General features: G+C 54.5%; 2 protein-coding genes and 1 pseudogene across 5 annotated transcripts in view; 2 read left to right on the top strand and 1 right to left on the bottom strand.

The window, feature by feature from the left end:
* Positions 1-6,400, bottom strand: part of LOC140402319 (zinc finger FYVE domain-containing protein 1) — a 29,974-nt gene extending 23,574 nt beyond the window's left edge. For 2 of the 3 annotated variants that reach the window (XR_011938122.1, XM_072490021.1), the window contains exons 1-2: positions 5,844-6,231; positions 1,420-1,924 (exon numbers count right to left, since the gene is read on the bottom strand). Coding sequence is in view for 2 of the 3 variants with exons in the window: in XM_072490021.1 (XP_072346122.1) it covers positions 1,420-1,924; positions 5,844-5,939 (601 nt within the window). In the remaining variant the exon portion in view is untranslated. Of the gene's footprint in view, positions 1-1,419; positions 1,925-5,843; positions 6,232-6,354 lie in introns of those variants that run through there. The other variant, XM_072490022.1, reaches the window with a different exon arrangement.
* Positions 2,131-2,680, top strand: LOC140402318 (ubiquitin-ribosomal protein eS31 fusion protein-like; annotated as a pseudogene).
* Positions 6,401-12,991: 6,591 nt separating the features above from the next.
* dpf1 (double PHD fingers 1) overlaps positions 12,992-14,124 on the top strand; it is a 74,285-nt gene continuing 73,152 nt past the window's right edge. For both annotated transcript variants that reach the window (XM_072490020.1, XM_072490019.1), the window contains exon 1: positions 12,992-13,123. In XM_072490020.1, coding sequence (XP_072346121.1) covers positions 13,047-13,123 — 77 coding nt within the window. In that variant the 5' untranslated portion in view covers positions 12,992-13,046. The remainder of the gene's footprint in view (positions 13,124-14,124) is intronic.

The following is a 14,124-nucleotide window of genomic DNA, read 5'->3' as shown; positions in this document are numbered from 1 at the left end:
CCCTCACCGAGCCCCGCAGCCCTCACCGCAGCCCCGCAGCCCTCACCGAGCCCCGCAGCCCTCACCGAGCCCCGCAGCCCTCACCGCAGCCCCGCAGCCCTCACCGAGCCCCGCAGCCCTCACCGAGCCCCGCAGCCCTCACCGCAGCCCCGCACCGCAGCCCCGCAGCCCTCACCGCAGCCCCGCAGCCCTCACCGCAGCCCCGCACCGCAGTCCAGCAGCCCTCACCGAGCCCCGCAGCCCTCACCGCAGCCCCGCAGCCCTCACCGAGCCCCGCAGCCCTCACCGCAGCCCCGCAGCCCTCACCGAGCCCCGCAGCCCTCACCGCAGCCCCGCAGCCCTCACCGCAGCCCCGCAGCCCTCACCGCAGCCCCGCAGCCCTCACCGCAGCCCCGCAGCCCTCACCGAGCCCCGCAGCCCTCACCGCAGCCCCGCAGCCCTCACCGCAGCCCCGCAGCCCTCACCGCAGCCCCGCAGCCCTCACCGCAGCCCCGCAGCCCTCACCGCAGCCCCGCAGCCCTCACCGCAGCCCCGCAGCCCTCACCGCAGCCCCGCAGCCCTCACCGAGCCCCGCAGCCCCGCACCGCAGTCCAGCAGCCCTCACCACAGCCCCGCAGCCCTCACCGAGCCCCGCAGCCCTCACCGCAGCCCCGCAGCCCTCACCGCAGTCCAGCAGCACTCACCGCAGCCCAGCAGCACTCACCGCAGCCCAGCAGCACTCACTGCAGCCCAGCAGCACTCAGCGCAGCCCAGCAGCACTCACTGCAGCCCAGCAGCAATCAGCGCAGCCCAGCATCACTCACTGCAGCACTCACCGCAGCCCAGCAGCACTCACTGCAGCCCAGCAGCACTCAGTGCAGCCCAGCAGCACTCGCTGCAGCCCAGCAGCACTCGCTGCAGCCCAGCAGCACTCGCTGCAGCCCAGCAGCACTCGCTGCAGCCCAGCAGCACTCGCTGCAGCCCAGCAGCACTCGCTGCAGCCCAGCAGCACTCGCTGCAGCCCAGCAGCACTCGCTGCAGCCCAGCAGCACTCGCTGCAGCCCAGCAGCACTCGCTGCAGCCCAGCAGCACTCGCTGCAGCCCAGCAGCACTCGCTGCAGCCCAGCAGCACTCGCTGCAGCCCAGCAGCACTCGCTGCAGCCCAGCAGCACTCAGCGCAGCCCAGCAGCACTCAGCGCAGCCCAGCAGCACTCAGCGCAGCCCAGCAGCACTCAGCGCAGCCCAGCAGCACTCAGCGCAGCCCAGCAGCACTCACAGCAGCACTCAGCGCAGCCCAGCAGCAATCAGCGCAGCCCAGCAGCACTCAGCGCAGCCCAGCAGCACTCAGCGCAGCCCAGCAGCACTCAGCGCAGCCCAGCAGCACTCAGCGCAGCCCAGCAGCACTCAGCGCAGCCCAGCAGCACTCACAGCAGCACTCACCGCAGCCCAGCAGCTTGGTGTTGGAGGTCTCATGGAAGACGAGCAGAGCAGGCCCCAGGCTGGACAGGGGCACCTCCAGGCCGCAGCGGTCGGACATGGCCTTCAGCTCGCTGGTGAAGTGCTTGAGGTAGGCCTGGGAGGCGTTGCCCAGGAACCGGAAGAGGTCGTTGTGTAGCCGCTCGGCCCGAGTCCGGTACACCACCATGTCAGAGACGGCCAGCACCTTCAGCAGCAGCCTCATCCGCTGGTTCTGCTTGCTGGTGGCCCCCAGCAGGCCCTCCGTGTCCAGGAGGATGAGGGACAGCGAGGGGTCGAAGGCAACCCACACCCCCACGGTGCAGGAGTCCTGGGTTTCGGAGGTGCGGAATACCTCGTGGCCGTCGAAGAAGGTGGCGTTTAAAGTGTGAGATTTCCCATCCCCCGTATTACCGAAAATGGAAAGGACTTTGACGGCCTTGTTGCCGGGAATCCCCAGCCTCTCCAGAAAACTTTCCTCTTCCATCACCTTCCAAAAGAATAAAGCACATCGTTAGAAAGTTCAAGCTTAGGGACCAGCACAAAAATCCAGGCTGACACGCCCACCTGGACATAGTTCCCGAGCACCGCTTTGGAGGCGAGCAGGGCTGTTTCCCCCTGCCCGTCATCACCACCCCCCACCCCAACCCCCCCTCCTCCCAATTACCCTGGTCAACATTTAACTTTAAAGCTCTTTCAATGCTGACCTTTTCGGGCGAGGATTGGGTAGATCGGATCTGAAAATGCAGATCTTTGTGAAAACCCTCACGGGGAAAACGATAACCCTCGGGGTTGAGCCCTCAGATACTATTGAAAATGTAAAGGCTAAGATTCAGGACAAGGAAGGTATTCCCCCCGATCAGCAGCGACTGATCTTTGCTGGAAAACAGTTGGAGGACGGCCGTACACTCTCTGATTACAACATCCAAAAGGAGTCAACTTTGCACCTTGTATCGAGACTCCCTGGTGGTGCCAAGAAGAGGAAGAAGGAGTCTTACACCACCCCAAAGAAAAACCAGCAAAAGAGGAAGAAGGTCAAGCTTGCTGTCCTTAAATATTACAAGGTCGATGAATATGGAAAAATCTATCGTCTGCGGCGTGAACGACCTTCTGAGGAGTGTGGTGCTGGTGTGCTTCAACAGGCAATACTGTGGGAAGTGTTGTCTGACATACTGCTTCAACAAGGCTGAAGATGCATAATTAAATGGATTATAATAAAATATGATGGAAAATGAAAAAAAAAAAACTTTAAAAAGGCACCATCTGCAAAATCAAATTTTCTGCTCACTACAACATTGCTGTCTGTGGGATCCTGCTGTGCACAAAGTATAGATCGCCAACTATTTCCCGCTGGTTAGGAGTGAGGGGGTCTAGGATATGGTTCACAGTCGAACAATTAGAGCCAGCCCTTTTCAGGGCTAAGGTTAGGGAACATTCCTACACACACACAAACCCCCACTATCACCACTAACCTGGGTGAGCGCAGCTCCAACAACACATGAGAAGCTCGACGCCATCCAGGACAAAGCAGCCCCGCTTGATTAGCACCCCATCCACCACCTTCAACATTCACTCCCTCCCCCACTGTCACACAGTGGCAGCCGTGTGCACCGTCTACAAGATGCACCGCAGCAACTCGCCAACACACCACCTTCCAAAACCGCGGCCTCCACCAGGTCAAGGGCGGCAGACACATGGGATCACGCTGGGTCAGCACAGAGGGTGTACCTACACCACATGGACTGGGCGGCACGGTAGCACAGTGGTTAGCACTGCTGCTTCACAGTGCCAGAGACCCGGGTTCGATTCCCGGCTAGGGTCGCTGTCTGTGCGGAGTCTGCACGTTCTCCCCCGTGTCTGGGTGGGTTTCCTCCGGGTGCTCCGGTTTCCTCCCACTAGTCCCGAAAGACGCGCTGTTCGGTGAATTGGACATTCTGAATTCTCCTTCTGTGTACCCGAACAGGCGCCGGAATGTGGCGACTAGGGGATTTTCACAGTAACTTCATTGCAGCGTTAATGTAAGCCTATTTGTGACAATAATAAAGATTATAATAATAAAGGCGATCGCTTACACCATCTTCTCGAGGCAATTAAGGATGGGGATAGCCAGCGACACCCACACCCCAAGGATGAATTGTTTAAAAACTCAAAGGGTAGTCAGAAGCTTGGAACTTTCTTTCTTAAATGGTTAGTGACGCTCCGACGATTGTTGATTTTGAAGCAGTTTGTTGGGTTTATCCATGCGTATTGAGGGATAGGGGGCAAAGGTGGGCATATGGAATTAGATCACAGATGAGCCAGGATCTCACTGATTGGCAGAGGGGCTGAATTGGCCTCCTTCAGATCCCAAGCTGCCCGTAAGCCCTCAGATCGGTAACGGTCCACCCCCTTTTAAGAGAGGCATAACATTGACATTCCAAATTCTCGTGATTCCTTCACAAATTAGAAAATGTTCTTTCACAAACTTCACACTCTCTGCCCGTCAGTCACAGTGGGTCGGAAACCTTCCCCTGGAATCCACATGCTCCCTCCCCAGAGGCACGCAACGTGGGAACATATCCGTGGAAAACAGACAGGCAATGGAGCAAAAATCCCCATCAACATCCAGGCCCTGGGGCAATCTAACAAGAGCAGCATTTACTTCCAATTGCGAGCCTGCACTTACAATGATTTACTTCATGCATGACTTACGTCCAACATATGTCCCCTACACGGGTGTCATTACCATGTTGCTACAGAAAACACGAGTGTTGTCCCTGGGCATCGCCGCGGCTGAAGAATCTCATTTAATTCTGAACCATAATCTTAAATTGCCCCTCGCTAGCAGGGGCATCAATTGGCGCCAGAATTACAGCCCGCAGTTAGAACGGCGTCTTGCAGTTCAGGCTGCTTAACCGGGGACGTTAGGGCCCATTTCCCTCTCCTTAGCACAGCAGCAACTCCTCCCTCAACAGCACCTTCCAGGCACAGGATCTCCACCATCTAGCAAGACCAAGGCGGCAGATACCTGGGAACCCCACCTGGACCTTCCCCTTCGAGTCACTCACCACCCCGACTTGGAAATATATCGGCCGTTCCTTCACTGCCGCTGGGGCAAAATCCCGGAACTCCCTCCCTAACAGCACAGGGGGTGTGCCTACACCACACTGACTGAGGCGGGTTCAAGATGGCGGCTCACCCCACACCTTCTGAAGATGCGATTAGGGATGGGTAATAAATGCCGCGCCTAGTTCAGCGATGCCTACATCCCATAAACAAAGGAAACAGATGTGGGAAACTCTAAGTTGGTGTTGGGGTAAGTACCGAGATGGACTTGCAATTATACCGCACATTCCACAACTTCTCAAAGTGATTCCCAGACTCAACACTTTAGGAACACAGCGGGTGACGTAATGTACGGAGGCACGCCAGTCAGATTATGCACAGCAAGCTCCCACAGCAGCAATGTGACAAAGGGGCAGATCAGGTCGCGGGGTAAACATCGTTTCCCCAAGCTGGGAGGACTCCCCAGCTCCTCCTCAACATGCTGGTCGCCCAACTCAAGAAGGGGGCAGACGGGTAATTGTACCATCGAAAGACGGTGTCACCCTGCACGCCCCTCAGTACTGCACTGGGAGCATCCGTCTCTCGATTCTGTTCTGAAAATCGACTGGGGGCAATTTAGCGTGGCCAATCCACCTAGCCTGCACATCTTTTTGGGTTGTGGGGGTGAGACCCACGCAGACACGGGGAGACTGTGCAAACTCCACGCGGACAGTGACCCAGAGCCGGGATTGAACCTGGGACCTCCACCCCGTACATTCTGTAGGTGTAAACACATCCATAGTTACCCTGTGAAATAATGTACCACACTTTTTAAAAAAAAAGAACATTGCACCTTGCACCTAAAAATGGCTCCTTCAAACTGCACAGGAGAGTGAATTTACATGGCGCCTTCCACAGCCACTGTGGCGTGTCAGTCACTGGTGCGATGTAAGCGGCTAAATTCGCGCACAGAAAGCTCCCACACAAACAGAAACGTGACAAATGACCAGATTAAAAACGACGAGTGCAGATTTAATGTTTAAATAATAAATCTCTTTCCAAGAAATGGAAGAGGCCCGGGGGGGGGGGGGGGGGGAGGAGGATATGTGGCGCAGTTTTTATTTGGGACCAATTTTACGTGCGTTTGGGGCGTGGGAAAGGGGCGTAAATGTGGACATTCCCCCAAAATGGATACAAAGTGTGGATGGAAACAGTGAGGTTGTTACATTGTGGCCGCTTGTTACATTGTTATTGTAACAAATGTATCCTCCCCATTGACACAGCAGGCAATACACAAAGCGCAGTGAAATCGACCAAAGGCTCCTGTCAATTACACACTCCCCCTCCCAATTAAACCCTGTCACAATTCTCAATTAAAATTGTACCTGTAATGTTTCATTCTCATCTACCAGGAGAAAACTTTTGCAGCTCTCTATGTTGATGTCCAGCTCTCCCACCTCCTTCAGTAACGATGAAGACATGTTTTTTTCTGTCTCTCTCTCTCTCTTACCCTGTTGTTGTTGTGGTTTTTTCCCCTGCTCCCCTCCCTTGCTTTCCTGAGTGTGTTGTCTCTTCCAGAGAGACCCCACCCCCCACAACAGCTCCACGAAGGGGCTGCTTAAACCCAGCAAAGGCGACCATCCACTTTCTGTAACCCTTGTGCCCAGGATACAGGAAGCTTCACAACTGCCTGGCCCACAGTGTCATATGACAGCCTGATCCTGCCCTGGGCTCCCGCTCCCCTCCCCTATTCAGGGTTCAAGCGCCGGCAGAAGCCTCCAGTTTAAACTCGATCGCTGTGCAGCCCTGAGGATATCGAGCGCAAGTCCCTGGCCTGCTGACTGAAAGACAAGACTTGCATTTGTATAGCACCTTCCCACACGTCCCTGACAGTACCTGCGCCACAGGGACTGCAGCGGTTCTGGATGCCAGCTCACCCGCACCACCCTCTCCAGGGGCAATTAGGGATGGGCAACAGGCTGCGCCTATATTGCCAGAGACACCCACATACACTGAAATAATAAAACAAACTACTTCACGTCCCATCAGCTGGCACAGTTCTAATATAGGAGGACCACAGCAGCCAATTTGAGTACAGCAAGCACCCACAAGAAGAGCAACTCGATAAAGTACATTTTAAAAACATTTAGAGATTAATATTGGCTCCATAACTGTCTCATCCAACACAGAGAGCAGACACAGCCTTAGTTTAACATCTGATCCTCTGACAGTGCAGCACTCCCTCAGTACTGACCCTCTGACAGTGCGGCACTCCCTCAGTACTGACCCTCTGACAGTGCGGCAATCCCTCAGTACTGACCTTCTGACAGCGCAGCACTCCCTCAGTACTGACCCTCTGACAGTGCGGCAATCCCTCAGTACTGACCCTCTGACAGTGCAGCACTCCCTCAGTACTGACCCTCTGACAGTGCAGCACTCCCTCAGTACTGACCCTCTGACAGTGTGGCACTCCCTCAGTACTGACCCTCTGACAGTGCAGCACTCCCTCAGTACTGACCCTCTGACAGTGCAGCACTCCCTCAGTACTGACCCTCTGACAGTGCAGCACTCCCTCAGTACTGACCCCCTGACAGTGCAGCACTCCCTCAGTACTGACCCTCTGACAGTGCAGCACTCCCTCAATACTGACCCTCTGACAGTGCAGCACTCCCTCAGTACTGACCCTCTGACAGTGCAGCACTCCCTCAATACTGACCCTCTGACAGTGCAGCGCTTCCTCAGTACTGACCCTCTGACAGTGCAGCACTCCCTCAGTACTGACCCCCTGACAAGGCAGCACTCCCTCAGTACTGACCCTCTGACAGTGCAGCCTTCCCTCAGTACTGACCCTCTGACAGTGCAGCACTCCCTCAGTACTGACCCTCTGACAGTGCGGCACTCCCTCAGAATTGACCCTCTGACAGTGCAGAACTCCCTCAATACTGACCCTCTGACAGTGCAGCACTCCCTCAGCACTGACCCACTGACAGTGCAGAACTCCCTCAGTACTGACCCTCTGACAGTGCGGCACTCCCTCAGAATTGACCCTCTGACAGTGCAGAACTCCCTCAGTACTGACCCTCTGACAGTGCAGCACTCCCTCAGCACTGACCCACTGACAGTGCAGAACTCCCTCAGTACTGACCCTCTGACAGTGCGGCACTCCCTCAGAATTGACCCTCTGACAGTGCAGAACTCCCTCAGTACTGACCCTCTAACAGTGCAGCACTCCCTCAGTACTGACCCTCTGAAAGTGCAGCGCTCCCTCAGTACTGACCCTCTGACAGTGCGGCACTCCCTCAGTACTGACCCTCTGAAAGTGCAGCGCTCCCTCAGTACTGACCCTCTGACAGTGCAGCACTCCCTCAGTACTGACCCTCTGACAGTGCAGCACTCCCTCAGTACTGACCCTCTGACAGTGCAGCACTCCCTCAGTACTGACCCTCTGACAGTGCGGCACTCCCTCAGTACTGAACTTGCACAAACCTGACTCAGATGTGGGAGTGTTGACCATGGAGGTGCCGCCGGGGGCAGGGGGGGGGGGGAATGCCGGCTGGGTGAGGGCGGGGGGGGGGGGGGGGGGCACTAAATGCTGGAATAAAGAAATTTGCTTTTAAAAGAGTCGAGAGGTTGTGGTGTGGGTTCCGGATGGAGTTTGGAAGCTGAAGACTCGCCCGTCACTGATGGATTCCAAATTGGCGACGTCCCGGCGGCCAGAGGTGGAGAAATGCAGAGATCATGGTGGATTGTAGGAGGGGGTTACAGAGATAGGGAGGGGTATAGGGGTTGGAGGAGGTTACAGGGATAGGGTGGGGTGTAGGAGCTGTCGGGGGTTACAGAGATAGGGAGGGTTGTAGGGGCTGGAGGGGGTTACAGAGATAGGGAGGGATGTAGGGGCTGTAGGGGGTTACAGAGATAGGGAGGGTTGTAGGGGCTGTAGGGGGTTACAGAGATAGGGAGGGTTGTAGGGGCTGGAGGAGGTTACAGAGATAGGGAGGGTTGTAGGGGCTGGAGGAGGTTACAGAGATAGGGAGGGTTGTAGTGGCTGGAGGGGGTTACAGGGATAGGGAGGGTTGTAGGGGCTGTAGGGGGTTACAGAGATAGGGAGGGTTGTGGGGGCTGGAGGAGGTTACAGAGATAGGGAGGGTTGTAGTGGCTGGAGGGGGTTACAGAGATAGGGAGGGTTGTAGTGGCTGGAGGGGGTTACAGAGATAGGGAGGGTTGTAGGGGCTGTAGGGGGTTACAGAGATAGGGAGGGTTGTAGGGGCTGTAGGGGGTTACAGAGATAGGGAGGGTTGTAGGGGCTGGAGGAGGTTACAGAGATAGGGAGGGTTGTAGTGGCTGGAGGGGGTTACAGAGATAGGGAGGGTTGTAGGGGGTTACAGAGATAGGGAGGGTTGTAGGGGCTGGAGGGGGTTACAGAGATAGGGAGGGGGATGTAGGGGCTGGAGGAGGTTACAGAGATAGGGAGGGATGTAGGGACTGGAGGAGGTTACAGAGATAGGGAGGGGTGTAGGGGTTGGAGGGGGTTACAGAGATAGGGAGGGTTGTAGGGGCTGGAGGGGGTTACAGAGATAGGGAGGGGGATGTAGGGGCTGGAGGAGGTTACAGAGATAGGGAGGGATGTAGGGACTGGAGGAGGTTACAGAGATAGGGAGGGATGTAGGGGATTACAGAGATAGGGAGGGATGTAGGACCTGGAGGTGGTTACAGAGATAGGGAGGGATGTAGGACCTGGAGGAGGTTTCAGAGATAGGGAGGGATGTAGGGGCTGGAGGGGATTACAGAGATAGTGAGGGATGTAGGACCTGGAGGAGGTTACAGAGATAGGGAGGGATGTAGGACCTGGAGGAGGTTACAGAGATAGGGAGGGATGTAGGGGCTGGAGGGGATTACAGAGATAGGGAGGGATGTAGGACCTGGAGGAGATAGGGAGGGATGTAGGACCTGGAGGAGATAACAGAGATAGGGAGGGATGTAGGACCTGGAGGAGGCTACAGAGATAGGGAGGGATGTAGGGGCTGGAGGGGATTACAGAGATAGGGAGGGTTGTAGGGGCTGGACGGGATTACAGAGATAGGGAGGGATGTAGGGGCTGGAGGTGTTTACCGAGATAGGGTGGGTTGTAGGGGCTCGAGGGGGTGACAGAGATAGGGAGGGTTGTAGGAGCTGGAGGGGATTACAGAGATAGGGAGTGTTGTAGGGGCTGGAGGGGGTTTCAGAGATAGGGACGTTTGTAGGGGCTGGAGGGGATTACAGAGATGGGGAGGGTTGTTGGGACTGGTGGAGGTTACAGAGATAGGGAGGGTTGTAGGGACTAGAGGAGGCTGCAGAGATAGGGAGGATTGTAGGAAATGGGGGGTTACAGAGATGGGGAGAGTTGTAGGTGCTGGAGGAAGTTAGAGATAAGGAGGGCTGTAGGGGCTGGAGGGGGTTAATCAAATAGGGAGGGTTGTAGGGGCTTACAGAGGTAGGGAGGGTTGTAGGGGCTGGAGGAGGTTACAGAGATAGGGAGGGTTGTAGGGGCTGGAGGAGGTTACAGAGATAGGGAGGGTTGTAGGGGCTGGAGGAGGTTACAGAGATAGGGAGGGTTGTTGGAGCTGGAGTGTGTTACAGAGATAGGGAGGGTTGTAGAGGCTGGAGAACGGTTTCAGAGATAGGGAGGGTTGTAGGGGCTGGAGGGGGTTACAGAGATAGGGAGGGTTGTAGGAGCTGTTGGGGGTTACAGAGATAGGGAGGGTTGTCGGTGCTGGAGGAGTTTACAGAGATAGGGAGCGTTGTAGGGGCTGTAGGGGGTTACAGAGATAGGGAGGGTTGTAGGGGTGTAGGGGGTTACAGAGATAGGGAGGGTTGTAGGGGCTGTAGGGGGTTACAGAGATAGGGAGGGTTGTAGGGGCTGGAGGAGGTTACAGAGATAGGGAGGGTTGTAGTGGCTGGAGGGGGTTACAGAGATAGGGAGGGTTGTAGGGGCTGTAGGGGGTTACAGAGATAGGGAGGGTTGTAGGGGTGTAGGGGGTTACAGAGATAGGGAGGGTTGTTGGGGCTGGAGGGGGTTACAGAGATAGGGAGGGTTGTAGGGGCTGGAGGGGGTTACAGAGATAGGGAGGGTTGTAGGGGTGCACTGATGCGACCCTCACCCTCACCCTATCCGCATACGTAACCCCATAACCCCACCTAACCTGCACATCTTTGGACTGTGGGAGGAAACCGGAGCACCTGGAGGAAACCCACGCACACACGGGGAGAATGTGCAGACTCCCCACAGACAGTGACCTGAGGCCGGAATCGAACCCGGGACCCTGGCGCTGTGAGGCAGCAGTGCTAACCACTGCGCCGCCCTTGTTGATATTGATTGCGAGATAAACATTGGTCATTGAGGATGATAAAAGTGCTTCCCTCCCCCCTTAGAACAAAGAACAAAGAACAAAGAAATGTACAGCACAGGAACAGGCCCTTCGGCCCTCCAAGCCCGTGCCGACCATGCTGCCCGGCTAAACTACAATCTTCTACACTTCCTGGGTCCGTATCCTTCTATTCCCATCCTATTCATATATTTGTCAAGATGCCCCTTAAATGTCCCTATCGTCCCTGCTTCCACTACCTCCTCCGGTAGCGAGTTCCAGGCACCCACTCCCCTCTGCGTAAAAAACTTGCCTCGTACATCTACTCTAAACCTTGCCCCTCTCACCTTAAACCTATGCCCCCTAGTAATTGACCCCTCTACCCTGGGGAAAAGCCTCTGACTATCCACTCTGTCTATGCCCCTCATAATTTTGTATACCTCTATCAGGTCTCCCCTCAACCTCCTTCGTTCCAGTGAGAACAAACCGAGTTTATTCAATCGCTCCTCATAGCTAATGCCCTCCATACCAGGCAACATCCTGGTAAATCTCTCCTGCACCCTCTCTAAAGCCTCCACATCCTTCTGGTAGTGTGGCGACCAGAATTGAACACTATACTCCAAGTGTGGCCTAACTAAGGTTCTATACAGCTGCAACATGACTTGCCAATTCTTATACTCAATGCCCCGGCCAATGAAGGCAAGCATGCTGTATGCCTTCTTGACTACCTTCTCCACCTGTGTTGCCCCTTTCAATGACCTGTGGACCTGTACTCCTAGATCTCTTTGACTTTCAATACTCTTGAGGGTTCTACCATTCACTGTATATTCCCTACCTGCATTAGACCTTCCAAAATGCATTACCTCACATTTGTCCGGATTAAACTCCATCTGCCATCTCTTCGCCGAAGTCTCCAAACAATCTAAATCCTGCTGTATCCTCAGACAGTCCTCATCGCTATCCGCAATTCCACCAACCTTTGTGTCGTCTGCAAACTTACTAATCAGACCAGTTACATTTTCCTCCAAATCATTTATATATACTACAAAGAGCAAAGGTCCCAGCACTGATCCCTGTGGAACACCACTGGTCACAGCCCTCCAATTAGAAAAGCATCCCTCCATTGCTACTCTCTGCCTTCTATGGCCTAGCCAGTTCTGTATCCACCTTGCCAGCTCACCCCTGATCCCGTGTGACTTCACCTTTTGTACTAGTCTACCATGAGGGACCTTGTCAAAGGCCTTACTGAAGTCCATATAGACAACATCTACTGCCCTACCTGCATCAATCATCTTAGTGACCTCCTCGAAAAACTCTATCAAGTTAGTGAGACACGACCTCCCCTTCACAAAACCGTGCTGCCTCTCACTAATACGTCCATTTGCTTCCAAATGGGAGTAGATCCTGTCTCGAAGAATGCTCTCCAGTAATTTCCCTACCACTGAAGTAAGGCTCACCGGCCTGTAGTTCCCGGGATTATCCTTGCTACCCTTCTTAAACAGAGGAACAACATTGGCTATTCTCCAGTCCTCCGGGACATCACCTGTCTTCATCAAAACCGTGGGCCTGCAATGGGATCTTTCATTACCCCCTGGGGAGGGGGTGGGAGAGAGGGGTGAAGATGGCTCAGTTGCACGTCAGATGAAGATGATAGGAGCTCCAACGGTGCAACATCACCCTCGACACAGCGTTGAGGGTCTCTGAGGGGGGTTGGGGATTTGGGCCAAGTCCTATCGATTCAGGGGTGAGCGTGTCGGACGGGTGGCCAAGTGCTTTGAGACTTGCTATTTTTCTAACCCCCTCCTCTCCGCAGAGCGTGGAGAGCTGCAGAAAGCCATTGCAAGGAGCAAAATAAATTAACAACTTCATGTCTGGTTAGTTACTTGCAACCTTCTGCACTGCCCATTCACAAAAACCCAGAGGGGTGAGGGAACTCTGTGTGTGTGTGTGTGGGGGGGGGGGGGGGCAGTCAGTCAGATTATGAATGGGGACCTGGGGGTGACATGACCCACTCTTTCCCCCCCCCCTGGGTAATTAACAGCCCCACTCCAGGCTAAGGGGAGGAGACTACAACTCCCAGCAGACACTCGCCTCCCTCCCCCCCCCAGCCCCACGAACCTGAGGCGCATGCGTAGCCCCTCCCCTTACTCCCTACACAGGTGACGTCTCTCCCCAGGCACCAGGGCGCCTCTGATTGGTTGCTTTCTGGCCGCAGCCCTGTTCCATATTCTGAATGGTCAAAATGAAATGTTAAACCACAATTGTGATTCTACTGTATTTTATTCCATCAAAATGGCGACAGTCATTCAGAATCCTTTAAAATCGTGAGTATCTGCAAAATTTCTGCCTTGCATTTTTTTTATTTTGCAATTTGCCCTGAGCCCTCTTGCATTTGTCAGTCCTTTATTTTAAAAAATAATAAAACTTGCATGCAATGCAATCCAGGGAGGCTTTGCAATTAATATGCCAAGTGCAATGCACTCAAATAAATTTCCTGCACCCCTGGAATAATGTGATGGTGTTTGCATTTTTATTAATGCAGGTTACAAATCCTCCCCCCAATATTTTTGCAACATTTTTTTCCTTTACTTTTGAGTTAATTTTATTTTTAATTCCCCCCCCCCCCTACACCTGAGAACTCTTTTTTTTTGGGGGGGGGCTCCTCCTCCTCCTCACCTTAAAGGTGGGGGGGGGGGGTGCATTGTAAGCCCCCCTGCCCTGTGTTAGGTGCTGGTGAATGGGCTGTGCTGCTCAAGGCACCACCGGTAGCAGAGCCAGAGCCCCTTCGCCTTTAATGGGAGCAAGGGGAGGGCTGCAGCCGGCAGCGGCTCGCCAGCGCCACCCGGGGGCAGACGCCGGGAAGTGCAGGGCCATTAAAGGCGGTGGAACCGGCGGCAAGACCTTGAGCCGACAGAAAATAAGCAGAGAATTAAGCTGGTTATAAATCTATTGTATGTATCACACATATATATATATATGTAGATATTTTGAACGTTTAACGCCTTATTTATTCCTCAGCCAAGGTTTAAAAATAAAAATCCTACTCTAAATTTTTTTTTTTGTCTAAACTTGGTCAAATTTTATAATTACGCCCCCCCCCCATTGGGTTGGGAGGGTTTTTTCTCTGGGGGCTGGGCATTTATAACATATCACCCTTGCCTGATTTACTGTGCCAATTCTGGAGATTCTGTTGTGAGCTGAGATGCTGTGGAGGGAGGGGGGATATCAGCTGAGGACCGATTCTGCCTGAGCTTGCCTTACGATGCCCCTGTTAGTCGAATAGCCGGCGAGCAATCAAGGGCAGGGGATTTGATTTGTGGTGTTC

Source organism: Scyliorhinus torazame, chromosome 25 (genome assembly GCF_047496885.1).
Source record: "Scyliorhinus torazame isolate Kashiwa2021f chromosome 25, sScyTor2.1, whole genome shotgun sequence".
Taxonomy (NCBI): Eukaryota; Metazoa; Chordata; class Chondrichthyes; order Carcharhiniformes; family Scyliorhinidae; genus Scyliorhinus; species Scyliorhinus torazame.
The sequence above is the reverse complement of the archived record's forward strand: the minus strand, read 5'-3'. Positions and strand labels throughout refer to the sequence as shown.